Raw genomic sequence first — 26,429 nt, 5'->3', positions numbered from 1 at the left:
GGGCTAATCTTCCTCAAGCGAAAAAAACAGGAAGATGGACAACAGATGTTAACTCAGGGCTAATCTTCCTCAGCAGAAAAAAAAAATTATCCAGTGGTGCCACGGGGATCAATAATAGCATCAAGAATTATTAGATTCAGGACTGGCCTGGTGGCATAGTGGTTAAGTTTGCACACTCTGCTTCAGTGGCCCGGGGTTCACAGGTTTGGATCCTGGGTGCAGACCTACACACTGCTCATCAAGTCAAGCTGTGGTGGCATCCCGCATACAAAATAGAAGAGGATTGGCAACAGATATTAGTTCAGGGCCAATCTTCCTCACCAAAAAAAAAAAAAAAGAGAGAGAGAGAGAGAGGAATTATTAGATTCAGATTTCATATTTTAGTTGAAAAAAGATAACATTTGTTTTCAAATTAAACTCTTAAAATAAAGAATATTATTCAACATATACCAGAGTTGAGGGAAATTTTTGGAAAAAGGAGACAAAAACGTATTGAGGAAGTCAACTTACTTTCCAGAGAACTCCACTAATATTAGAACCAAACATTTTTATTAGATACTAACTTACTTGCTTTTTTGTACCTTATGTCATCTTCTCTAGTTTGTGTTGTTACAGTCCTGCATATGTTAAATAAAAAAACAATTATATATTTTGCATGATCAATACGTTACAACATTAAGATCAGACTAATAATACAAACGCACTCCACTTTTTTTTTAAACTCCCTGCAATCGTACAGCAAGTCCTCAAGAACATAAAAACGTGAACAAAAAGGCTTTATATTTATCTTACAGAAGGTATAAACATCAGTTATAAAGAGATGCAAGCCTTATTTAGTTAAATATAATTAACATGATTACAAAAGCATCTCTAATAAAGCAGACAAAATAATTACATTGTTCATAGTTCTACTCAGAGTTCACTGAACTGTTAAAAACAACTTCAAAAACAATCAAATGCAAAGGCAAATCCCTACTACACAAATAAAATAAATGCAAAGAATGGTTAACCTTTGGATATTGACCAAGCATTCGTTTTTCCCCAGTCTAAACAACCTTGTCTTAATTCCTATGGCATACAGGACGGATTAGAAAAGAAGAGGCTAAAAATTAGCTGTTGCAGAGTTCCAGGAGTGTGGCATATGGGTGATGCAGTAACAGTGGAATTGAAGGGGGAAAGGCAGTCTTCCCCCAAAACCTGCTCTTCCTGCAGTCTTCTTCATCTCAGTCAATGGCAGCTTCACCGGCTAATTGTTCAGGCTAAAAACCTGGTACCTTGCTGGCACTCCTGTTGCACATATCCTTCATCCAAATCACCAGCTAATACTATCACAGTCTCCAGAATCCAACCATCCCCTCACCATCTCCACCTCCCTGGCTAAGATCTCCCATCTCTCACCTGGATTATTGTAAATGCTACTAACCAGTCTCCCTTTTTGCCTTTGCCCTCTGGAGTTTATTCTCAACCCAGGAGCCAAATTGATCCTCTCCTCAAAGCTCTCTAGTGACTTCCTGCTTCAATTCAAAATAAAAGTCAACGCCCTCATAATAGTGTCCTGCAGAAACTGCTCCCCATTATCTCTTTCCCCCTCACTGCCTCAGCTCCAGCTGCACTGGCCACTTTGCTCTTTTATGAACAGACCACTCCCACCTCCAGGGTTTTGCAATTGCTCTTTCTTTTACCTGGAAGTTTCTTTATTTAGATACCACATGGCTTGTTCCTTTCACCTCCTTCAGGTTTCTGCTTAACGTGCACTTCTCCACAAATAATTCCTGGACCACTCTAGTTATAACTGCAAACCTTACACATCCCAATACTCCTCCATCTCCCTTCTTGAAACCTGTTTTGTTTTTCTCTATAGAATTTATCACTACCTAATTCCCATAAATTTTACTTATTTTGTTTGTCTGATTGTCCTCACTAGATGGTAAACTCAATGAGATTAGGGATTTTGTCTGTTTTGTTCAATGCTATTTTTCCATAGCTAGCACACAGCAGGTGTTTAATAAACACTTGTTGAAAGAACGAATATCCACCATTAATCCTCTAGCGACCAGTGTTGAGAACTAGATGCCTTACACCATTTGGGGTGCTTCATACCAGTGCTAAAGCAGATGCATACATAGTTAGATTTATATTAATATACTACTCGCAGAAATTGAACAAGACATGTACAGTATGCAGATATAAAGCAAAGAGAATAATTTCCATGTGCAAAATATAAAACTCCTAGATTTCTGAACTGAGGTTTTCAAAGTCCATTTCCTTCATTTGAAAGACAGAAGTCTAGTGAGCTTAAATCATTTCTGAAGCTCATCCAGACATTAGCAGTAAAATATACTACAAGTCAGATTACCTGGCTCTCAATTCAGTGTTCTTTTCATTCTATCATGGTACTCTTTAAACTTGAGCATTCCTCTGACCAGGAACTGAATCATTCTATAGCCTCTGAGTTGAAATCACTACATCACCAGGAAATAAATGTCTAACTCCCAATATTATTCCTTAATTAAGTCATAGTGAGTAGATGTTGCTGTATTCTTTCAATGATAACTAGAAATTAAAGGGAAAGAAACCAATTTCACTATTAATTGTAAATTTTGTGCCATGAACAAAGGAAGCTGTCATTTGCATTACAGTATTCTGGGTATAAGCATGGATTCTGGTATTCACACCTCCAGGTTCAAATCCCAGTTTTGTCACTTATTAGTGGAAATCTTCTTAATCTCTCTAAGCTCTGATTTTCTCATTTTTAAAAAGAGGGTATCGGCCCTACTTATGTCTTTGAGTTGTGAGAATAATGCACAGAAAGCACTGAGCACATGGCCTAACACATACATATTCATGTTGACAGATGGACTGTCAATTGCAATCAGACATGAATAGAAGTTATAATCAGATACACCCCCTTCAAATTTTAGATGTTACTTTATATTTATTAAACTAATCTCCCAAATTAGAATGCTTGTTGATTTGAACCTTATAGCAATTAATTTTACCTAGTTCCTTAAGAAGTGAAAAAATTATAAAGCATTTTATAACTCATGCAACAACTCATATCCATTTAGCAATTCATATTCATGCAACAATTCAATAACATTTAAAGCCAAAAACAGATTAAACTCAACATTAAAGCATTTTGTAATCTATTTTGGCCAAAACAATGCATTTTCCCTCATTCATGTAGCCATTACTCAGTGGGCCAGCACCCTGTTACAAAGAGCCTATTAGTTATCGGTACCTTCTTGGTGGTCCAAGGGCGCCCTCTGCCTGAACACTGAAAAACTCAAAGCTAAATTAAATACTTTTTAAAAACTGATGCTTTCTCAAGTGAATTCTTAATCAGTAATTCTATGAAATTAATCCTCTCTTTAATCACTGCTACAGATAGTCAGAAAAAAACAAATGTTAGTCAGAAAAAAACAAATGTCGTGTCATCTGTTACAAGAGCACCAGAAAGGTCAAGTTTACATCCCTGTAATTTACCTGGGAGTTTGGAAAGAAAATCCATGATATTTTCCCCAGAATTTATTCCATATCATTCAATAAATTATTGGCGTGAATCACCTAAATCAGTATATTGATCTCTTTGTTTTGTCCACGTAAAACTCTACACTTTACTTAATATGCCATTGTAGCACTTTGCCCAGTAATGAGTATCACCAACATCAAATATTTATTGGGTATCTTCTGTGTACAGGACACTGCACTAGGTCAAAAGGATGGAAAAAACCCATTCTCTATCCTCAAAGAAATGATTGTCTACTTTCTAAAAAAGGATGCGCACAAAGAAATCTATGGTAAGATGCCCACTGAAAAAGATAGGCTTCTCCCATTTGCTGCTTTCTGCGTCACCTTAGGAAAATTAGCCGACTTATCTAAACCTCAGTTTATCTGTAATACGGAGATGATACTCACCTCAAAACAAAGTTGCAAAAGTTAACTGAGATCTTTGCAAAGGGCTCAGCACATGTAAAATATCAGTAAAAGGTGGTTGCTTATATTTATTAGTATTACTAAGAGAAATCTTGAGTAACAACATCCTACATTAAATTTCATTGGCTTCAAATAGAAAGATGTGTAAACAAAATATTTTGTATCTTATTTTTTCAACATTAAATGTTCTCTCCAGTGAAGAAAAACGTGTGACCCTGACCAAATGCTTGATCAAGTCAATATTGAGCCATTTGTACAGGAATTATTTCATTATAAAAAATATAATTAAGACTACTTTACCACTAATGAAATTTAAGGATTTATAAGAACACACATTTTTCTGGTACTTACTTCAGGTAGCTTGCCTGTTCTCTTGAAACATCTAAAATGTTAAAAATAATTCTATCACATTTTATAGTCATCTACATTTCTAACACAAAGAACAGCCCAAGAACAAAATCATGATCACCAAACGGATCTTAGCAATATACATATATAATTTCAGAAATAAGAACTTATACATCTCCTTAACACTACAAAGCACTTTTAAATTCATTTTGTGAATTTTAACAATTTCTCAGGGAAGCAAGCACATGACAAATATTTTTTATATTCAATTTGTGGGTGGGGAAACTTATAAATAGTAAAACTAAGCACAGTACAAAATATTTGCTAAGAAAGAGTAATTAAAGCTAGCCTAAAGACTACATGTATTATCTCCCCTAATTCTCACACCAAACTAAGGTGGGGGTCATTTTCTCCACTTAGAAATGAGGAAACTAAGGCACAGAGCAGTTACGTAGCTTGACAAAGTCCCGCGACTGGCACACAGAATAATCAAATCCAGGTCGTCTGATTCCAGAGTCTGCACTCTCAACCTCTATATATACTTCCTACGGCTTAAGATAATAATTTTCTTAAATATCCATAAGTCTATCTGACATAAATGGGGGGAAAGGATAGCTCTTTTTTACCGAAGAATTCCAAATAATAACTATAGAACAAATGAGGAAAATACTTAGCATCAGGTAAACACCAATTGTTTCAGGCAAGAACCATCAATGCCTTCTGGCTAAAATTAGCAGGTGAAATTACGATGAGAAATAGGATATTTGTAACACATCAAGGCATCTCTCCATATAATATTTATTAATTACAAGGAGAAAAATAGTAACTCTACAGTGGAGAAAGCAGCAGACACCACCTAAACCAAGTGATCAAAGTTAACATCACCACCAGAAAGGCAGAATCATTGAAATTACTGAGTGCAGACAGAACCCTTCATGCAAATAATTTTACTTTCCTGAGGAAGATTAAGCCTGAGCTGACATCTGTTGCCAATTTGCTTATTTTGCTTGAGGAAGATTAGCCTTGAGCTAACATCCATGCCAATCCTCCTCTGTTTTGTATGTGGGTCACCACCACAGCATGGCTGATGAGTTGTGTAGGTCCATAACTGGGATCCGGGCCACCAAAGCAGAGCACGCTGAACTTAACCACTAGGCCACAGGCCAGCCCTGCAAATAATTTTTACTTAGTGATGTAAAACTTTTCAGTAGTTTTGCTACCACAAAGTTCAGTACTAAACCACCAACTGTGATAAAAATCTAACAAATTCTGAGTTTGGTAGGCAATAAACATCTGAAATCACTTGAAGCATATTTGTCCTAAGTTTTGTCTTTGTGAAAATTGTATGCTTTACAAATTATGGTGGAGCAGGCCAAATCTTCCCATTAATATTTCCATTATTGTATAGTAATGCAAGATAAAGTTATTATGGAAATTATATTTGGAAGCTATAGTTTACAAATACTGAAATTGATTCTATTTTTAAATTTTCTTATCAAAGGGGATTAAATACATCATAAGTAAGCAATAAGCTAAAAGATCTGTCTACCTTTTGATTTCAAATAATCAAAGCTGACATTTATTGAACATTTACTATGTGCCATTTTTTCTGCATTTCATTTAATTCTCACAATTTCATAAGGCAGATTATATTATCACCATTTATCAGATGAGGAAATGGTTAGAGAGGCTAAGAACATTGCACAAGGACTGACTGTCTGATGCTAGCAATACTGTCATTCTTTCTCCAAATATTTTTTCAATTGCTAACCAGTGGAAAATCTAATTAATTTGAGTTTCACTGAATTTCATCTTTACTTTCCTCCCATCCAGGGCTTGTTGGGGAAATCTTAACACATAGCAACAAGAAGAACGGTAGACAATTAGTAATCTAAGATAACTAAGAGTTGGCCATATTGTTATTATAATTATACAGAAGCTTATTTACATATTCTTTGTTTTATATCAAGTTTTGAGTTCTTATAGAGGAAAAACAGGATTTTGATTAAATATAAAATGGGTAGTTAAATCACTAAATAGGACACACTTTGTAGGAAGCTAAAGCACATGTAATTATTCAGGTAATCATTACTGATTATTCCCTTGACATACATATTTACAAGTCTAAACAAAATGTACAACTGTAAATACTGTATTTTTTTAACGTCTTGTTTTCTATCCTCAAAGCAGATTTCTTAGACCCAGCGAAAATAAATTTTTCAAGTGCCTGCATTAGAAAATTTTACAACTGATGTAATCATTCACATTTGAAGAATGTCATGATTTATTTTTTAAATTTGAAGTCTTAATTATTGAAAATATTTCTTGTTAATACAGTTTATTTGCACGTTAAGTAAAATAACATAAGTAGGGCACTTCATATTGCCTTCTGAATTTGCTGTGTCTTGCCTATAACAAAACAAGTCACTCTGGGTTTATCCCAGATGAGTCACAAAGCAAGAGTTTGGACTTTATCATTAGTTTCAGTTCTATTTTTAGAGGTATGGGGATAGAAAGAAGTTCTTAATCTGGAGATATTTAAAATGGCCTTTGTAGTTTTCTTCAGAAAGGAAAAAGGCTGTCAAACTTCCAGACCATCACAGCCTACTTTAAATATATAACTATTTTGTACAAAATGTTTACATTCCACATCTTATCAATGTATAAAATAACACTGCCACTGACATCAATGGAATTTCATGGCAACGGAACGAGTTAATAAGCCTTATCAAAATAGGCATTTTCGCCCTCCTTTAAAATTTATAATTGTCCAAGTATAAATAATCAAAAGGATGTAGTTTCTTTCCACATACTACTTACAGATTGACTACTGTCTAAAAAAGCACAAAGTTCACGGACAAATTTTTCTCTCCTTGTTCTTTCTAAAACAGACATAAAATGGAACACAATCTTAGACTAAAGTCCAAATTATAGGTAAGAAAACAAAAACGAAGTGACACAGGAGGGTGGAGGTGAATTTTCAAATATTGATTAACTTACAAGATTCATAAGTGTTTCATTTCTCATTAAGCATTGGTTTGCTGTTTTCTGTAACATATGAACATTTCAAATTGATTAAGAATAGAATTTTCATATAACATTAGATTTTTCTCATTTGTATCCAAAGATTCTCATTTTCATTCTACTCTAACTTTTCTTTGAAAACATATCTCAAAAATAGAAAAAATGCCCAATGCGAAGTTTTAGTTACTTGGTAGAAAAACTGAAAAGGAGAGAAAATAATTTTCGCAATTTCAGATGAAAAAAATCTATATATCAAGTGGGTTTTGATCGCTTAAAGAATTTGAAAATACACTGTATATAACATTTTATAAAGTAGTCTTAACAGCCAGATTAATGTTAGCGTGCTCTGGGTCTAGTTTTAACTGTATACTTCTTACAACATAATGAAAGAACGACTGATTTGGTAATGAACTTGTTGATTAAACTGACCCCATCAAACACTACTCATTATTTTGGTGGAAATATTTACAAGCAATTACAGTCACTGATTTCTCGCAGTTGTTTCTTGTTATCTTACTGACTTTACAACTCCCCAACGTAAAGGTGCAGAAAACTGTTTACCCTCCTTTTCGAGAAACAGTACGAGGGAGAGAAGACCTGCGGGGTATAAACACAAATACAGACATTTAGAAGTGGATGGCTTTAAGATTCATTTTGTTGCTAAGTTTTTGACGTTTCTTAAATCAAACTTTGTAAATTTTCCCTTAAAATCCCCACGCTACTTTTGCTTTAGCCCGCCGGGCACGCGCTGCCTACCCACTGCAGACTCCCTTAACGCGGCTCCCGGCCGCAGTTGCAGCGTCGAGGTCCCCAGCACCGCGCGAGTCGGAGCCCGCGGAGTCCGAGCGCCCAGGACGCCGGGCCCGGAGTCGCTCCGGGCTCCGCTGGACCCGCGGGCTGCGAGGCTCGCCCGCCGACCCCAGCTCCAGGCCCTCGTGCGGATCCGAGGGCTCCCCCAAAACATCCCTAAAGGCATTCCCTTTGTTCAGTCATCCATTCAACAAATATCTGTTCCATTTCGGACGCCCCCTCAGTCTTGAGAAAACCAGTGCGGCCTCACTTTGCAGGGCACTGGCCTCCCTTGCGAACGACCCAACGAGGACGAGGAAACCGACTCTCGGCCACCACTTAGCAAACACCGCGTAGGATTTGCCAAATGCCGTCCCTCCGAGTCCCGGGCGTCCGGCGGCATTACGCCACCTCCCTTCCCTTCACCCTTCACTGCCACCCAAGAAAGCGTTCATGGCCAACTGTGACCACGGCCACGCTCCGCGCTTCTCGCCTCCGAGCCAACCTGACGCCACGTTCTCCCCAAACCAGCGGGCGGGACTTCAGGGCCAGGCCGGGGCATCCCGGACCAAGGGCTGGAGCAGTCCTAGAGTCCGGGCCTCAAACACGTCCAGGCTGGAGGCGGGTAGAGAATCACGTCTGGGTGTAGCGGCCCAAGATGTCTCAGCTCGACTTTGCCATCGCGCCCCGAGGCTTGGTCCCCCGGGCGCGCAGCGGAACTACAACTCCCACCACCGCGGCCGCCCGGACTTCCGGAAGCCAGTGCCGGGCGGAAAGGAAGCGGCTGAGACGGGGCCAAGAGGCTGGGGGTTAATTTAACCGGAGTGGGTGGGAAGGGCTGTAGGGCTAACCTGTCAGTTCGCCACCATGAACGTGGTTTTTGCTGTGAAGCAGTACATTTCCAAAATGATAGAGGACAGCGGGCCGGGTATGAAAGTACTTCTCATGGATAAAGAGACGGTGAGTTTGCTTCTGCTCAGTTTTTGTTTGTGAGGGAACCCTCCCTCCCCTCCAATAGCCGGTCCCGTTCCGCTGTAGGATTTTGTATCTGATTAAAGAGTTTTTAAATGAGGGTCAGCTCTGTGTGGAACTGAAAGGTTGTATAAAGCTTGCCCAGTAGGTTTTCGGTCTAAATGACTCTAACTACTACCCGAGATTTCTTCTTGTACCCGAACAATGTATTGAAGTCAGAAATCCTTTTCCAAATGTCTCTGCCACGAAATACTATGTGAGACAGAGCACTTGGAAGACTGTGGGATGGTCCTATTATTTCCACTCAGCGTTGTATTTTTAAAGTAAGGCTGTTGGGGCTCAAGCTGAGATAATAGGTTATTGTTTGTTGGTCACGGAATTTTTTTAAAAAATCTTTAAGATGATGGAAAACATTTGGTGGGAAATTTATGAATTTTCCGTGTTCAGAGAGAGCATGCTTTTCATTCTGGTACGTTGCCTCCATGTTTTGGATGCAGTAAATGTTATTACTTATATTAATATTTGTTATCCAGCTAAGTATTAATGAAAAAAAATTAAGTCGTAGATATTGCTACTTGTTTTTATTATTCTAGACCGTCATAATATTAGTTAATTCTTCTTTACAGACTGGCATAGTGAGTATGGTATACACACAATCGGAGATTCTTCAGAAAGAAGTATACCTTTTTGAACGCATTGATTCTCAAAATCGAGAAATCATGAAACACCTGAAAGCAATTTGTTTTCTTCGACCTACGAAGGTACTACATAAACTGAGCTGCCATCTGCCCAGGCAAATACAGAACACGTGATCTGAAGGCATTAAGGAGGCAAAATAAATTTGTGTTATCATTTGCGGCATCATAATTATCCTGGTTTATCAGAGTTATAACCTTGACTCCCCCGCTTTCCACATCTCAGTTCACTCCTGACCAGTTTTTCAAGGAAAAAGCCAGTTTTTCTCTTGATGATGTTGTTTAGGTTCTCAGCTTTTTCCAAAGCCACTAACTTCCATAACAGAGACCCACATCACTTTATTCCTGGATTAACTTCCATACCTATCACACTGAACACCATTGCCCCTTAACCTTAGATACTTAGATGTTTATATCAGTGTCTTAAGTCTTTATCATTTTATTCACATCTATGCTCAGGAACCTAGAATGACTCAATTTTACTTCCATTATTAAATCTATATTTAATAGCCCAAGCTTCAAAGCCCTCCTTTAGCTGGTCTAGTCTGCCCCTACGTATCCGACCTCCTATGTCCTACCTCTGCTCTTCCACTACAGCCACCTAGACCCTTTTATCATCCCTCCACATACTCATTCCTGTCCTCTGTTCTCTTCCCCTAATTAAAGGTTCTTTAGCCTTCTATCAATTTCATTCATCATCTAAATCTAGCTTGAGTCCTCCTTTAAAAATCCTAGCTATTTCAATCTTTGTTTGTTTGTTTTGGTGAGGGAGATTGGCCCTGAGCTGACATCTCTACCAGTCTTCCTCTCTTTTGTATGTGGGATGCCACCACAGCATGACTTGAGTGGTGTGTAGGTCCACACCCAGATCCAAACCTGTGAACCCCAGGCTGCCGAAGCGACGCACGTGAACTTAACCACTACGCCACCGGGTCAGCCCCTCAATCTTATTTTGTATATTCTCTTGCCTTGTATTCATGTCCATCAACTCCAATGTACTCTTTTTACCATGCTTGTACATTATGTACTTTCCAAAATATAAATTTGATCATGTTACCCCTGCTTGAAATCCTTGAATGAATTCTCATTGCTTTTATGATGAAGACAAACTTAATTATGGCCTACAATGCCTTGTGTTGTCTAGTTCCTACCATTTCTACAGCCTCATTTCAAATCATTCCCCCTTTTGCATTTAGCCATGTTAATTTTTCAGTCCACTGTATTACATCATATCACAGGACCTTTCCACAGTCTCTTCTCTCTGCCTGGAACTTCTTCACTTCCTCAAGCAAATCTTCCTTGGCATTACTGACCAGGTCAAACCCCGCCCTCTTATAAGGACTTATAGCACCATCTTCCTCTCCCTGTTGTTTGTCAGGGTTGAAGTTTTATATAGTTTGTGTGATTAATTAATATCTTTCTCACCTACCAGCAGTAAGCTCCATAAAAGCAGAGATGGTATCTGCTTTTTCACACTATTATGTCCCCAGTGCCTGCCACGTAGTGGATACTCAGTAGTTCCTCAATTAATGAATACATTAATTAGTAATATTTTATACTAGTTTCCAGTTGTTTCATATTTGTAGCTCTTAGTCATGAAATTTTGGTTCTGAGAGGGATCTTAGAGATATAGTATGGACTAGATGTAGTCCATCATTTTCCTAACATTTTTTATTAGAGAAACTCTTTACAGCTATATATACACTCACTCGAACTCAAAATATGTTCTTAAAAACAATTTTTTCTTAAGATTATATTATAAAGTTAATTTTTAATGTATTTTAATCTAAATGACAATTTTAAAAACATTTTTCCCATTTAGCAAGCAATATGTGTGGTTTATATTACTTTTAATTCTGTAAGGAAATGTATGATTTTTTTCCTAACATTCAAAAATGATATTTTTATATCCTGTACTTTGACCAAATTTACATTGAAATTTAATCATGTGTTATAGTATCAAAAATAGATAAAAACGTGCATTATGATCTTATGTAACTGGAGTTCTTGCCAGCCCTAGTGGTGTGGTTAAGATTTGGCACTCTCTCTGCCCCACCCTGGGTTCGTTTCCCAATCAGTGAAACACACAAACCACACCACCACCCATTTGTCGGTTGTCATGCTGTAGCCAAGTGATGGCTGTGTGTTGCTGTGATACTGAAAACCATGCCACTGGTATTTCAAATATCAGCAGATTCAGGATCACCCATGGTGGACAGTTTCAGTGGAGCTTCCAGACTAGGACAGACTAGGAAGAAGGACCCGGCTGTCCACTTCTGAAGAAAACTGGCCGTGAAAGCTCTATGCATAGCAGCGGGGCGTTGTGTGATATGGCTTGCAAAGATGAGAGGATGGTTTACAAAGGCCAGGCAGAGTTCAGCTCCACTGTACACAGGGTTGCTAGGAGTCAACGCTTGACTCGAGGGCACTAACAGCAACAATTGGAATTCTTATGGTTAGATCATATAAAAATCAACTGTTTTTTACTTCTAAATTTCATATGTTATTTTAAAATTGTGTAACTTTAGAAGAAGTCTTAGCTGCTGTTTGCAAATACTTTACAAACCTTGCAGTTGTACAGAGTTTAGGTCCCAACAATTTAAAAGCCAAAGTGAATATAATTATATTTTCTCTTGAAAGTTGGTTTTTAAAGGGCTAAACATATTTTGATATTTCATATAAGAATTTTTATCAGATGAATACAATTTATAGACAAGCAGCTTGAGACAAATTTCAGAATTATTATCAATTTTGTGTTTTATTTCAACATCTGTGTCCTTCCTATTTTTTAATCTTTTTTTTTTTAAAGATTGGCACCTGAGCTAACAACTGTTGCCAACTTCTTATTTTTTGTTTTTCCTCCCCAAATCCCCCCAGTATATAGTTGTATATTTTTAGTTGTGGGTCCTTCTAGTTGTGGCGTGTGGGACGCCACCTCAACATGGCCTCATGAGCGCTGCCATGTCCGTGCCCAGGATCTGAACCCTGGGTCGCCGAAGTGGAGCGTGTGAACTTAACCACTCGGCCACGGGGCCAGCTCCTATTTTTTAATGTTAATTTGACCAAGGTAGCACAGCTAGTTAATATTATATATGATTCTTGATCATTAAATTTAATGTATCTCTTTTTCATCCCCAGCCCTCACCACCCCCCCCAACATATATACACTTAATCTAGACCTCAGCACACGGTAGACTCTCAGTAAATAGTTAAATAAATAAATCAATGGACATTTATTGCTTTTTCACATAAGCAATGCTCATACTTTGTTTGTTCTTTCTTTTCTAGGAGAATGTGGATTATCTGATTCAGGAGCTCCGAAGACCCAAATACAGTATATATTTTATTTGTAAGTGTGTTGTTTCACCTATTCAATCATGTAACTTTATCCTAGCTAGCATGTTCTTTGGGCACTTCATGTCATCGATAAGTTTATTGAATCCATCACTATAAGAGTCTTTTTTTTTATGTCCTTTTGAAGTATTAAAAGTCTTATGACCAACATTCTGTTTGAGAGAGCTAAATGTGATTTCCATTCATCATTGATGGCTTAGGTAAAAAAAAAAAATTTAAGTTTTACTTTGCCTCTTAAGATTCTTTGAAAATCAAAAGTAGTAAGTAGCCAGATTTCACATCCCACCTTTACAAAAGAAGTGCATACTTATTTCTATTTTATACTTTTATAAACTGAGGCCTAGAAGCTGATTTATTTATTTGGAGGGAGGATATACTTGAGTTTGTTGGAAAAGCAGAGATTCATTTTACATACCAGATGAAAATATACCACTTCTCTTCACTACTTTAAGTAATACTTGAAAGTACAAGTCATCAGGTAGATATCTCTTATGTGCATAACTTTTTTTGGGGCGAGAGGGAGTCCTGGAAATAAATTAGGTTTCTGATTACTATACAATATGTACAAGGTTTTGTGATGTAATAGATTCTGCTTTGGACGTTACATCTTTTCTCCTCTAGATGTCATTATTGATCTTTATAGAATTAGTATAGTTTATTCGATGCTGTTTCCAAAACAAAGGACAAAATTTAACAATCAGTATGTAGGGCACTTGAGAAGTTTTAAAGCTTACTTGAAGGCTTTGAAGTTTTAGAGTTTAGACTATAGTCTAACACATACATACTTTCTTCAGCATGTACTGCAATTTAGTAACCATACCAAAAATTAATATTTGTGATAAGACTTTGAATTTTATAAAGAACTTTCTCATATATTATTTCATTTGGCTCTTACAACAATCTCAACAGGTAAAAATAGGCAATTTTATTAGTTTCTGTCATTCTAGTTTTTTGTTTTGTTTTGTTTTTTTAGCTAATAGTCACAGGTGTTCTGTCTTAATTAAACTTTATTTTGAAATAACTGTAGATTCACACACAGTTGTAAGAAATAATACAGAGATCCCATATTTCCTTTACCCAATTTCCCCCAATGTGACATCTTACATAACTAGAGGACACTATCACATCCAGGATATTGACATTGATACAATCAAGATACAAAACATTTCCCTCTCTATGGGGATCCCTCATATTGCCCTCTTATAACTACTCTACTTCCCTCCCACCCCAACCCCCTCATTAACCCCTGGCAGCCATTAATCTGTTCTCCATTTCTATAATTTTGTCATTTCAAGAATGTTATATAAATGGAACCATACAGTATATGAGCTTTGGAATTGGCTTTTCTGTACTCCGCATAATTCTCTCGAGATTTATCCAGGCTGTTTTGTATCAGTAGTTCATTCCTTTTGATTACTGAGTATAGTCCATGGTATAGATGTACCACAGTTTGTTTATTCACCCATTGAAGGACATCTGCGTTGTTTCCAGTTTTGGCTGCTATAAATAAAGCTACTATACACATCCATGTACAGGTTTTTGTATGAACATAAATCTTCATTTCTCTGTAATAAATAATGCTCAGGAGACTAATTGCTAAGTCATATCGTAGTTGTGTGTTTAGTGTTTTAAGAAACTGCTAAACATTTTCTAGAGTGACTATACCATTTTACATTTCCACTAACAATGTACAGGTGATCCAGTTTCTTTGTATCTTTATGAGCATTTGGTGTTGTCCCTTTTCATTTTAGCTATTCTGATAAGTGTGTAATCATTCCAGTATTTTTTAGTCTGATCACAAGCTGGATCTTAGGAAAGTGTAGAAATGTTTGTACTCGGTAACATACCTAGAGAGAGAGAGAGAGATTCCCTGTGCTGCCAAATTTAAGTGGACACCTAACAGAGTCACTCTTGCTGAGTCTCTTAGCTAAAAATTGAATAGGTCATGAGATGAAGGACTCCTTTTTTCTCTGAAGAGAGTTCTTTGGGGCCAGCCCCGTGGCCAAGTGGTCTAGTTCACGTGCTCCGCTTCAGTGGCCCAGGGTTTGCTGGTTCAGATCCTGGGCATGGACATGGCACCGCTCGTCAGGCCATGCTGAGGCAGCGTCCCACATGCCACAGCTAGAAGGACCCATAACTAAAATATACCACTATGTACTGGGGAGGACTTGGGGAGAAAAAGCAGAAAAAATAAATAAATAAATAGAGTTCTTTGATACAGTGGTTGAGATTAATAACAAATAATAAATCTAATATTTATTCTTCTGGTTCTAAAGATTGAATTGGGCTGTAAATCTCTGTAATAGAAGAAAAAAATTATATATATTAAAGTAGTTAGCACTAAAGCCTAGGAAAAATAGACTGTTGAAATTTCTTGGGTGGAGCAATCAATTTCACAATTTTATCTGTTTGAAATAAACTAAAATGAGTTTGTATATAATAATTTTATTCACTACAGAGTTTCATCACAATTTATATTAGCACTAAACTGCCCTGTTAAATAATTTTATTTTTGCATATTTTTGTGTCTACTAAATACCTTGTATAACAAGCCCCTCCCTTTTATTAAAAAAATCTTTTTATTATGGACATTTTAAAATACATACAAAAGTTGACAGAATAGCATAATAACTCCCAATGTACCCATCACCCAGTTTCAACAATTACTGCACCAAGGCCAATCTTGTTTTAGCTGTACTGCCACCTACTCCCACACCAATGTTATTTTGAAGAAAATGTAAGATAGCATATGATTTCATTCACAAATATTTCAGTATGCGTCTCTAAAAGATGAAGACTCATTTAAAAAAATACCATTAGTACATCCAAATAACAAAAAATAATTCCTATTTTCAAGAAATCGTTCGGTGTTCAAATTTCAAATTCTCGTCTTTTTTTTTCCTCACTGGTTGTTTGAATCGGGATCATAGTAAGGTCCACACATTGCTATTGGTTGATATGTTGTTTACGTTTCTTTAATCTATAGATTCTCTCTTTCTCTCTCCTGTGCAATTTATTTATTGAAGAAACTACGTTGCTCTGTTAAAGTTTCCCACAGCTGGATCTTGCTGATTGCATCCCTTGGAATAGTTTAACATGTTCTTTGCAGTTTAAAATGTTCCTCCGTCCTCTAGTTCCTGTAAATTGGTATCTGGATATAGAGGCTTAATTAGATTCAGGTTTGATTTCTTTTTGGCCAGAATACTTCGTAGGTAGTGTTGTGTGCTTCGGTGATTGTCTCTTATTGTGATATTAGCAGCAGTTGATACTCAATGCCTAAGTCCATCTGTTGATTCATTAGTGGTTGAAAAAAAGGATGATGATGTTTTAATTCTATCATTACCATTCCTTCTTTGTTTTTTATCTGGAATATTTCTATAAAGAGAAATTTTCCCTCATCTACTATTTGGTTATCTGGTGGTACAGTTTGTATACAGAAAGATAAAAGCTTACTTCTTTTCCTTTATTTGCTATTTTCAATAACTTGGTTCCCTAGCATCTGCCAGTGCCTACAATGGTGGCCCCTTTTCTTTTTTGACTGATATGAATTTATGGACTTAAATATATTTGTGCTACTCATTCCAATTTGAAGTTGTTTGACTTTGACATATACCACAATGTATACTAAACTTCAGTTAGTCTTTAGGCTTTAACAGTCAGGCCCACTTATGTCTAATTGCAGCAGAGATGATCTCCTTTGAGTAAACCACAACTCATATGTCTGTTTCAGATTTCAGTAATGTGATCAGCAAGAGTGATGTGAAGTCATTAGCTGAAGCTGATGAACAGGAAGTTGTGGCTGAGGTTCAGGTAAACATATTGATCCTCTAACACATCTCTTACATTGGCCCTCTTTAAAAATTTCAGTCTAAAAATAAGGGAGGTGCTGTCTCAAAAGAGGGGAGACTTGATCAGACACAATAAATGTGCATTGCACCAGACTATACTCATTTAGAAAGTTTGGAAGAGGTATCAAATTGGATGGGAAGAGAATTAAAGGAGTCAATGGGAATAAGGAGATTGGACCAGTACTTGATGCTACTGGATTGGTAGGAAGTGTTTCACAGGGTTGGGGACAGAGTCAGATATGTCTTATGCTAGTTTTATAAGCCACAGTATCAGAATGTTCATCTATAGGACTGTGTATGATTGGGAGAGAATAGGAAGTAAAGGATGTGAATGAGGTTTGTTAAAGTTCTGTTTGTGATTATCTTGCTTTGGGAAGTAATAAGCAGACTTTTGTCATTAGGTTGAAACTTGGAACTCCTAAATATTCTATGTGCTACCTGATACATCACCTTAGAACATAGCATGTTATCTTTCCCTTCTTAGACACTTTAGGGTTCTTGAATACATTTATCACAAGCATTTAGACATGTTTATCAATAAGTGAAGAATATTCTCTTCAGGGCAGCAAATAAACAAGTTTTGAATTTTCAGAAGGATGTGCTAGGTGATAAATGAATTTAAAAAATGACCTATTTTAAATCATATTCTCCCTCATGAGAATACACTGAACAGCAAAATTCTTTTTCTGAGTGTAACATTGTATATCCTATAGGAGTGTTTTGTTTTTACTAATTGATAAGTGTACATAGAGGTCTCCAGAAATATAATGTATATACTTCTACAGCTTTTGTTTTTTGGGTTTTTTTTTAAAGATTTATAATCGCTGCTCTTTTATAATTATTTTACTAACCCCCACATTGAGTATTGCTACTCAATTGTTAATTGATCAATTTTTGTATCTTTTTTACACCTGCATTTTCTCAAATTTGATTATATCACATATGAAAGTATTACTACATGATACAGTTGGAGTTTATGGAATGACTAACTGGTCTTCGTGCTCTGTTTGCAGGAATTTTATGGTGATTACATTGCTGTGAATCCACATTTATTTTCTCTCAATATTTTGGGTTGCTGCCAGGTATGAAAGAAAGGGTTAAAAAAAAGTCTATCAGGTGGGAGATAATTCAGCAAGTAACTAGACTTGTAAGAAAAAATTCAAATATTTTCTCTGAATATACATTTTTAACAAAAAGGGTCGAAATTGGGATCCAGCCCAGCTATCCAGAACAACTCAAGGACTGACAGCGCTCCTTTTATCTCTGAAGAAATGTCCCATGATTCGTTATCAGCTTTCATCAGAGGCAGCAAAGAGACTTGCAGAATGTGTTAAGGTATGGCATTCCCTATCCCCAGTTCCAAAACATCAAAACCATTCATTTCCTTATCATATTTCAAAAACTAAAGGAATATTTTATCTACAACCAAGGAGATAATGTGTTAGGTTTACTGGCAAAGAGGTAGGTATTTGTAATTCAAACCCAAAAGCACCAAATCAGAGCTAAGATTCTTAGGTTTAACCCAAGAAACATTTGCAAGCTGCTTAACTTCTTTTGATCCAGTTAAACCACTTGTAAAATAGAGTTTCAAATCCTAACCTCTTAAATAGAATGCTACTAAACTTTGTCAAGCTTCTGATTCCTTTTATGGAATGCCTGTGAAGGTGCAAAGAACTATTGTTAAATGTGGTTTTTATGTATTAATTTCCTATTTATATCATGTCTATCTGCAACTAATTGGTTGACCAAACCATCTTCTTTCTCACCCACAGCAAGTGATAACTAAAGAATATGAACTGTTTGAATTCCGGCGGACCGAGGTTCCTCCATTGCTACTTATTTTAGATCGCTGCGATGATGCCATCACCCCATTGCTAAACCAGGTGCAGAACCCTTTGTTAGCATAATAGAAGGAGGATTTCAAGTGGGATTCATCAAAATACAGATGTGGAAATGAACAGCATGGTCCATTTATTTGCTTCCCTATTTTCAGCTATTCTTGTTTTTGCCTTATATTTCCTGGTATTTGGTATCACTATTCTTCCAGCCACAGTCATCTTTGACTCTCTTCTGCCTCATCCTTCCTGTCTCTTTCTGCCACTAACCCCACCCTTAATCAAGGCAACTTCTAGGTTCTGTGAATTCTACTTTTCCAGGGTCTGTCTGCTCTTTTCCATTCTTACTGCCATTACCTTGGTGTAGACCCTAATCTCTTATAGGAATACTGAAATAGTCATCTACTTGATTCCCCCACTTTCTTTTTTTTTGTGAGAAAGATTGGTCCTGAGCTAACATCTGTTGCCAATCTTTCTCTTTTTGCTTGAGGAAGATTATTGCTGAGCTAACCTCTGTACCAGTCTTCCTCTATTTTGTATATGGGATGCCACCACACCATGGCTTGATGAGCGGTATGTAAGCCTGTGCCCAGGATCCAAACCTGCGAACTCTGGGCTGCCAAAGTAGAGTGTGCGAACTTAACCACTACACCACTAAGCCCCTGATTCCCCCACTTTTAATTTCTTCCCACTCTAATATATTTCATAGGTGCCGTGTTGTTAAATTACTTTTCCTAAAGCACAGTTCTGATCCTATTACTCCTGGTTTAAAAATCCTCATTGGTTCCCATTCGTCTACTGGGTTAAATACAGACTCCTGAACTTGGCATCCAAGAGCTTTCACAGTGTAGGCCCAACCTTATATGAAACCTCCAGCTCACTACAGTGCAGCTATGCCACATGGTTTCCACCATAATGTTATTCATTTTGTGACCTTTGTCTAAACTCTGGAATGTTTGAAATATCTTCTCTTCCCATCTTCACCTATCATAATATTTCTCCTTTAAAACCACTCAAAACGTCTCCTTCAACTTTCAAGCATTCTTTTTTTCTCTAAAATTGCTACAGAACTTTGTGTCTCTCTTTACGTCTCATGCTGCACTTGCTATGTTGTACCTTTGATTGTTTTTACACTCTCCTAGGTTCAAGGCAGACTGTGTCGTACCTGTGTTTGTTCTTCTGCAAGTTCAAGCACAGTGCTTTGCACATAGTAGGTGCTTTATTAATAGTGACTTTTGATTTGTAGCAACAGGCCCAGCACAGTCTATATTTCAGTTTTTTTCCAGCTTATAATAATGTTAATGCTAGGGGAAATCTGTGGCTATGGAATGGAACTTCTCTGTGATATGGTAGATTTTTATTTCTAAAATTCAAAGTAATATATATTCACTAAAGAGATTTTGATAATACAAAAAAGTAGAAAGAAAAATGATTGCCTGTAATTCTGTTTCCCAAAGAAAAGCAACCATTCATTCAACAAATTTCACTGAGGACCTGTTATGTGTCAGGGACTATATTAAGTACTGGAGATAAAAGGTTAAAAGATACAGTCTCTGCTCTCAGAGAGCTCATGGTCCAATGGGAAAAGAAGTAAACAGATAATTTTAATTATAGAGTAAGTGCTAATGGCAGAAGCATGGACAGGATGCTGTCTATGGAAGCATAAAACATTTTGTTGTACTTATTTCAAATGCCCTAATGAAACTTGCTTTTTCAAGGATTCATTTGGCAACTATTTTAGTAAATAAAGAAACTTCTTTTATAACCTCAAGTTATTTCTTAATAAATCTAGATTGCTTAAGGTAAAGTATACATATATAAATATTTATAGCATTTAGATTCTAGATTTAGAGGGTAATTTGCTGGAAAATACTTAGTTTTGTCTAATGGGCCTATGACTAAAAGTAACCCATTCTCCATAAATGGTGAGAAGCCAAAATTTGGAGTTTCTCCTTTCCGGTTTTACCAAATAAGTTCACATTTTGTACGACTGGAAACCAATCCTTCACCAATTCACTTTAAGTAAAGATATATAATAAAATAGATTCAGAGGCAAGCTTCTGAATATGAGTGTTTTGATAAACTCACAAGGTTTTTTCTGATAATATTAGTGTTTTCAGGACAAATATAGCACAACTCAGATCTGCAAGAGCACACTTCTCATGCTGCAGAAAACCACAGAAGCGTACAGGAAATGGTACAGCTTGTAACTGCAGTACCAATATAGCCCTATCTGTGAAGCCAAAAATATACTCTTAATTCACACAGGCAAAAATTGGAGCTAATGATAGATCTAATTTGTTTCCTTTCTATCAGGAATATTAATCTTGCTGCCCTTCTTCCAAAAGTGTGAAATCTAAAAGTATTTTGACTTTTGAATGTTTAACCAATTAGAATGACAGTCTTAATGCTTATTATAGCACAAAGTATTAATAAAATTTCAACTAAATAGAGAACCTCCATGTAAAGACTAGTTACTAAGAATGTTACCAGTTTTATTTGTTTTCCTGAACATTTACTATTCCCGTGTTTTGTCAGTTACCAATTTTCTTTGTCATAACTCTTTATTTAGTGGACATATCAGGCCATGGTCCATGAACTACTGGGCATAAACAACAATCGGATTGATCTTTCCAGAGTGCCGGGGATCAGTAAAGACCTAAGAGAGGTGGTCCTATCTGCTGAAAACGATGAATTCTATGCTAACGTAGGTGATTTTAAAAATATTTTTTTAATTGTTTTTAGTTGTTTTTACGTAAGAAGGTCAATATTGACTTGTTGGAATGAGAGCAGGTATGGGATTTCATGTGGAAGGATGATCGAGGCATCCTATAGATAAACTGCATCTCATGGGAAGGCAGAAGACTTGGATTCTGACCCTTGAACAATATTTTTTTCATAGAAATGACATATTTAGTTTTATACTTTAAAAATTAGAACCCAACTTATTTGCTTCCCTCCCTTCTGTAGCCTTTTGTGAAAACAGTAATGGTATTCATCACCAGAGTCCTGGCCAATGTCCAGATTTGGTAATTACAATGGAATCTTCTTGCCTTTCAATTGTAACTGTATTCAGGATTATTTTTTTCACTTCTTCTTTTAATACTTTTGTGTGTGTGTGTGAGGAAGATTGGCCCTGAGCTAACATCTTTTACCAGTCTTTCTCTTTTTGCTTGAGGAAGATTGTTGCTGAGCTAACATCTGTAGCAATCTTCCTCTATTTTATGTGGGATGCCACCACAGCATGGCCTGACAAGCTGTGCTAGGCCTGCACCCGGGATCCAAACCTGCAAACCCCAGGCCGCTGAAGTGGAGCATGAAAACTTAACCACTACACCACCAGGCCGGCCCCCACTTCTTTTAAATTGTCTGAAAGTCAGATTAGTTGATAGAACTGTGTTTCCAACTTCCTTTCTCACAGAATATGTACCTGAACTTTGCTGAGATTGGTAGCAATATAAAGAATCTCATGGAAGACTTTCAGAAGAAGAAACCAAAAGAACAGCAAAAACTAGAATCAATAGCAGACATGAAGGTAAATTGAACATGTACATGGATGACTAACATGCAAGACTTTGGAACTATTCATGTAAGCAACATTTGTGGAATATTCTGGGTCTGATTTCTGCCTTGATTCGTTTTGTTTGGTTTGAGATTATTTTCTGTAATATTTCTCTTTAGGAAACAATATGGTGAAAACTTCATCATAAGCCATGTGCTTCTTTCCATTCTTTAAATCGTCAATATCTGGACGATTTAAAGATAGGCTACTAACATATACCAGTTCTTCTTTTCTTAAGCATAACAAAACGCCATGTAATTGAAAGTTGTGTAAGACTTAGTCTGGACAGAATAACAATCCCTGCTTATTTTTTTTCCTTCTTCGTACGTGCCTATCCTCAGTCAAGAAATAATAGAACCCCCAATTGATGTTTTTCCCATGGCAGGCCTTTGTTGAGAATTACCCACAGTTCAAGAAGATGTCTGGAACTGTATCAAAGCATGTGACAGTGGTTGGAGAGCTGTCTCGGTTGGTCAGTGAGCGGAATCTGCTGGAGGTTTCGGAGGTTGAACAAGAGCTGGCCTGTCAAAATGACCATTCTAGTGCCCTCCAGGTATCTATTCAGTCCAATTTGATGAGCACCCACTATATGTAAGTCACTATGCCAGGCAGAGCAAGAGAAACAAAGGCAAGTAATCTTTCACCAACATGGGATTTACAGTCTAACAGGAGTTAAAACAAGAACACAAATTAATATTATTTAAGATAGATACATGATAAGAGCCACAGCAGAAGAATAATGTGCAATCCCAAAGGGTTCAGGCAGTTAATTCAGTATTTAGGAGGGTAGCCTAGTCTACTAGAAAGAATACTAGACTAAAATCAGAAGATCTGGATTTTAGTGTTTGGTTTGCCACTTACTGGCTTTGTGACCTGGAGCTGTTGGCTTAATCTCTGAGCCAGTTTCGTCTTTTGTCAAATAGGTATAATGATGCTTATCTCACAGGGTTGTTAGGAAGACTTTAACAATATAATATATATTAAAATTCATTGTCTAAGGTTTTTATTATTGAACATCAGCTTTTCATTCCACAAACATGTGAATGCCTGCTACATGTACATAGTGCTATGAGGTTCTAGAGGTACAAAGATGAATAAGATACCACCCTTTTCCTCAGCTCACACTGTAGTAGGGAAGAAAGAAATTTAAACCAGGAATTATAATACCATCCACTAAGTGCTATACTAGAGGTATTTACAAAGGGATATGGAAATACAGAGGAAGGACAACTGTTTTCCCTAAGGATGAGGCTTCTTAGAGAAGATAACATTAGGTTTGGGTCTGGACAAATAAATAAATAGGAGTGCACCAACCAGAGAAAAGGGGGAAAATTCTTGGCAGAGAGAATGCAGGCATGGAGATGTGGGAAAAAAATTAAGGGAACAGAGAATAATTCAGTGTAGCTAATGCAGGGTACAAGATGAGGAGTGGTCTTAGATAAGCCAGAAAGGGAGATTGCGGCCCGGTTATGGCTGTTGAAAGGAAGTTGGGCTTTAATCTTAAAGTGATGGGAGCTACCAGAGGATTTTAGAAGAAAAGTGACATAATCAGACCCTGGCCTCAAGAAATTTACAGTATAATTGAAGAGACAAAAACTAAAGCACAAGAAACAATTAGGTAGTGTTTCAAGATAATATTAAGTCAAAGTTGTGATACTGACTATAGTACAATTTGAGGTTATTAGGGACAGTTTCGTAGAGAAGATGATATTAAGATGGACTGTAAGAATGAATAGAATCTGGAGGAGGATTTCCGTCAGGGATAACAGTAAAAGCAAAGATGCAGAAGTATGCAGAAAATAATAAACAGTCTGACCTGTTGAGAGTGGGTGTGGAAGAGAAACAGGAGAGGAGCTGGTAAACAGGAACCAGTTTATGAAGAAGCTTCTAAGAGGAATTTGTACTTGCTGAGATAGGCAAAGAGATCCATTTTAGGGTGTTATGTAGAAAGCTGATACGATGAAAGCAGTATTTTAGGAAACTTAATCTAGTAAGGATGCGTTAGAGGTAGAAAAAACTGAAGTCAGAGAGGCTAGTAGACTCAGTGATAGTAAAAATGTACAGTAAGGGCAAATCTGAGAGACATTTCAAAGGGAGAAAACAACAATTTAGTAACAGATTGGATATAAGGATAACAAGACAGAACAAATCAGAGATAATTCCAAGGTTCCTGAGACAAAATATGATATCACTGACAATAAGTAACTTGGGAATAAGAGTCTTTTGGGAGATAGCCATTCTAAGCCATTTATTATAAGTAGCACATTTCCTATAGGACCCTATATTCTTTTTTTTTGAGGAAGACTAGCCCTGAGCTAACATCTGCCAATCCTCCTCTTTATTTTTTTGCTGAGGAAGACTGGCCCTGAGCTAACATCCGTGCCCATCTTCCTCTACTCTATATGTGGGACGCCTACCACAGCATGGCTTGCCAAGCGGTGCCATGTCCGCACCCGGGATCCAAACCGGCGAACCCCGGGCCGCTGAAGCAGAACGTGCGCACTTAACTGTTGTGCCACCAGACTGGCCCGTAGGGCCGTGTATTCTAAAACTTGCTCTTTTTCTTTCCCTGCTGCAGAGCTACTTTGCTTTATAAGATAAAGCCAGCATGGTGTAATGGAAACAACACAGGCTTTGGAGCAGACTGTCCTGGCTAATATTCTGTCTCTACATACTGACATTTCTTTGAGAAAATTACTTACTTTGCCCAAGCCTCAGGGATAATGATTTCAAACCTTTAGATTGGTATTAGGTTTCAGTGAGATATATGAAATGCTTCACATATATTAGGTGCTTTGTAAATGTTAGTTCCTCTAAGCATAATTTTTTAAGTATATGATACAACCAAAAGAAAGAAATCCACCTTCCTGTGGTTGCTCTAGTTATACCAAGGTCTTACTGGAATTTGTAACTGTTGGCTTTTAATTTTTTAAGATGTTTATCTAGATTTCCTCTGAAAACAGTATCATTTGAAGATCATAAAGGTGCAATTTGCTTTATATTTATGAAAAATACTTCCGTCATCATTTTTAATTTTATCCCTGTTCTTAAATCTTCACAGAGAACTTTCAGGCTGACTTCACTTATTATTATTTTTTACTTGTATTAAATTATAATTTTTAAACAGATAATTAAGTACTCGGTGAAAGAGATATATAGTAAAAACTGAGTCTGTTAGTAGTTTCATATGCATCCTTACAGTTATTCTGTATATGTGCAAGCCCATGTGTGTGTATCTCTCTTTTTTTCTTTTTTTTGAGGAAGACTAGCCCTGAGCTAACATCTGCCAATCCTCCTTTTCTTTTTTTTCTGAGGAAGACTGATCCTGAGCTAACATCCATGCCCATCTTCCTGTATTTTATATGTGGGACGCCTACCACAGCATGGCTTGCCAAGCGGTGCCATGTCTGCACCCGGGATCCAAACTGGTGAACCCCGGGCCACTGAAGCAGAATGTGCGCACTTAACCGCTGCGCCACTGGGCACGCCCCTCTCTTTTTTAAATTCAGATGATACCGTAGTCTACACAGAGTTCTACACTTTGCTTCTTTACTTAACCATGTATCTCAGAGACTGTTCCAGACCAGAAATTAAACACACATTCTTTTTAATCACTATATAGCAATGTTTTGTAAAGATGTATCACAATCTGTTTAACTTGGCCAACTTACTTTAAACAACACTGCCAATAACAGTTTGTAGTTGTTTTGTGGGCCTAGTAGAAGTATTCCTATAAAAACTTATTTTTCTCAATAAAATGAATTTTCTTCTCTTGTTAAATAAAAACAAAATTTTGTCCTGTAAACTAAATTTAAATATCCTTATGTTTCCTTATCATTTTTCCCCCTTTAAAACAATAGAACCGAACAATCACTAGCCAATTTTAGTATCTTTATTTGTATCTCTCTACCATATGGAAAGCAGTCAGAAAAGATCATTGTAGTTCCTTGCCTGAAATCTTATTTTTTGTTTACTTTAAAAGAAAAATAGATAATGTAGAATATGAATTCCATTTGTGATCCACTTTATATTTTAGAAAAGTGTCTTTTGAAGGTTTTCTTGCCCA

General features: G+C 36.9%; 1 protein-coding gene and 1 long non-coding RNA gene across 4 annotated transcripts in view; one reads left to right on the top strand and one right to left on the bottom strand.

Moving 5' to 3' along the window:
* Nucleotides 1-321: 321 nt before the first annotated feature.
* LOC124251429 (uncharacterized) lies at nt 322-8,854 on the bottom strand. The gene is made up of 6 exons (XR_006891753.1): nt 8,603-8,854; nt 7,870-7,905; nt 7,285-7,332; nt 7,105-7,166; nt 4,288-4,318; nt 322-2,553 (listed from the first exon to the last, which is right to left on the bottom strand). It is a non-coding gene; the product is annotated as an uncharacterized LOC124251429 (long non-coding RNA).
* Nucleotides 8,855-8,893: 39 nt separating this feature from the next.
* The window catches only part of VPS45 (vacuolar protein sorting 45 homolog), a 60,805-nt gene continuing 43,269 nt past the window's right edge, over nt 8,894-26,429 (top strand). For 2 of the 3 annotated variants that reach the window (XM_046684222.1, XM_046684223.1), the window contains exons 1-10: nt 8,894-9,057; nt 9,696-9,830; nt 13,053-13,113; nt 16,849-16,928; nt 17,980-18,048; nt 18,164-18,301; nt 18,739-18,849; nt 21,374-21,508; nt 22,223-22,336; nt 22,749-22,916. In XM_046684222.1, coding sequence (XP_046540178.1) covers nt 8,965-9,057; nt 9,696-9,830; nt 13,053-13,113; nt 16,849-16,928; nt 17,980-18,048; nt 18,164-18,301; nt 18,739-18,849; nt 21,374-21,508; nt 22,223-22,336; nt 22,749-22,916 — 1,104 coding nt within the window. In that variant the 5' untranslated portion in view covers nt 8,894-8,964. The remainder of the gene's footprint in view (nt 9,058-9,695; nt 9,831-13,052; nt 13,114-16,848; nt 16,929-17,979; nt 18,049-18,163; nt 18,302-18,738; nt 18,850-21,373; nt 21,509-22,222; nt 22,337-22,748; nt 22,917-26,429) is intronic. The other variant, XM_046684221.1, reaches the window with a different exon arrangement.

This window comes from Equus quagga, chromosome 13 (assembly GCF_021613505.1).
Source record: "Equus quagga isolate Etosha38 chromosome 13, UCLA_HA_Equagga_1.0, whole genome shotgun sequence".
NCBI classification, from domain to species: Eukaryota; Metazoa; Chordata; class Mammalia; order Perissodactyla; family Equidae; genus Equus; species Equus quagga.
Note: the sequence above shows the minus strand (reverse complement) of the source record. Positions and strands in the feature narration are given on the sequence as shown.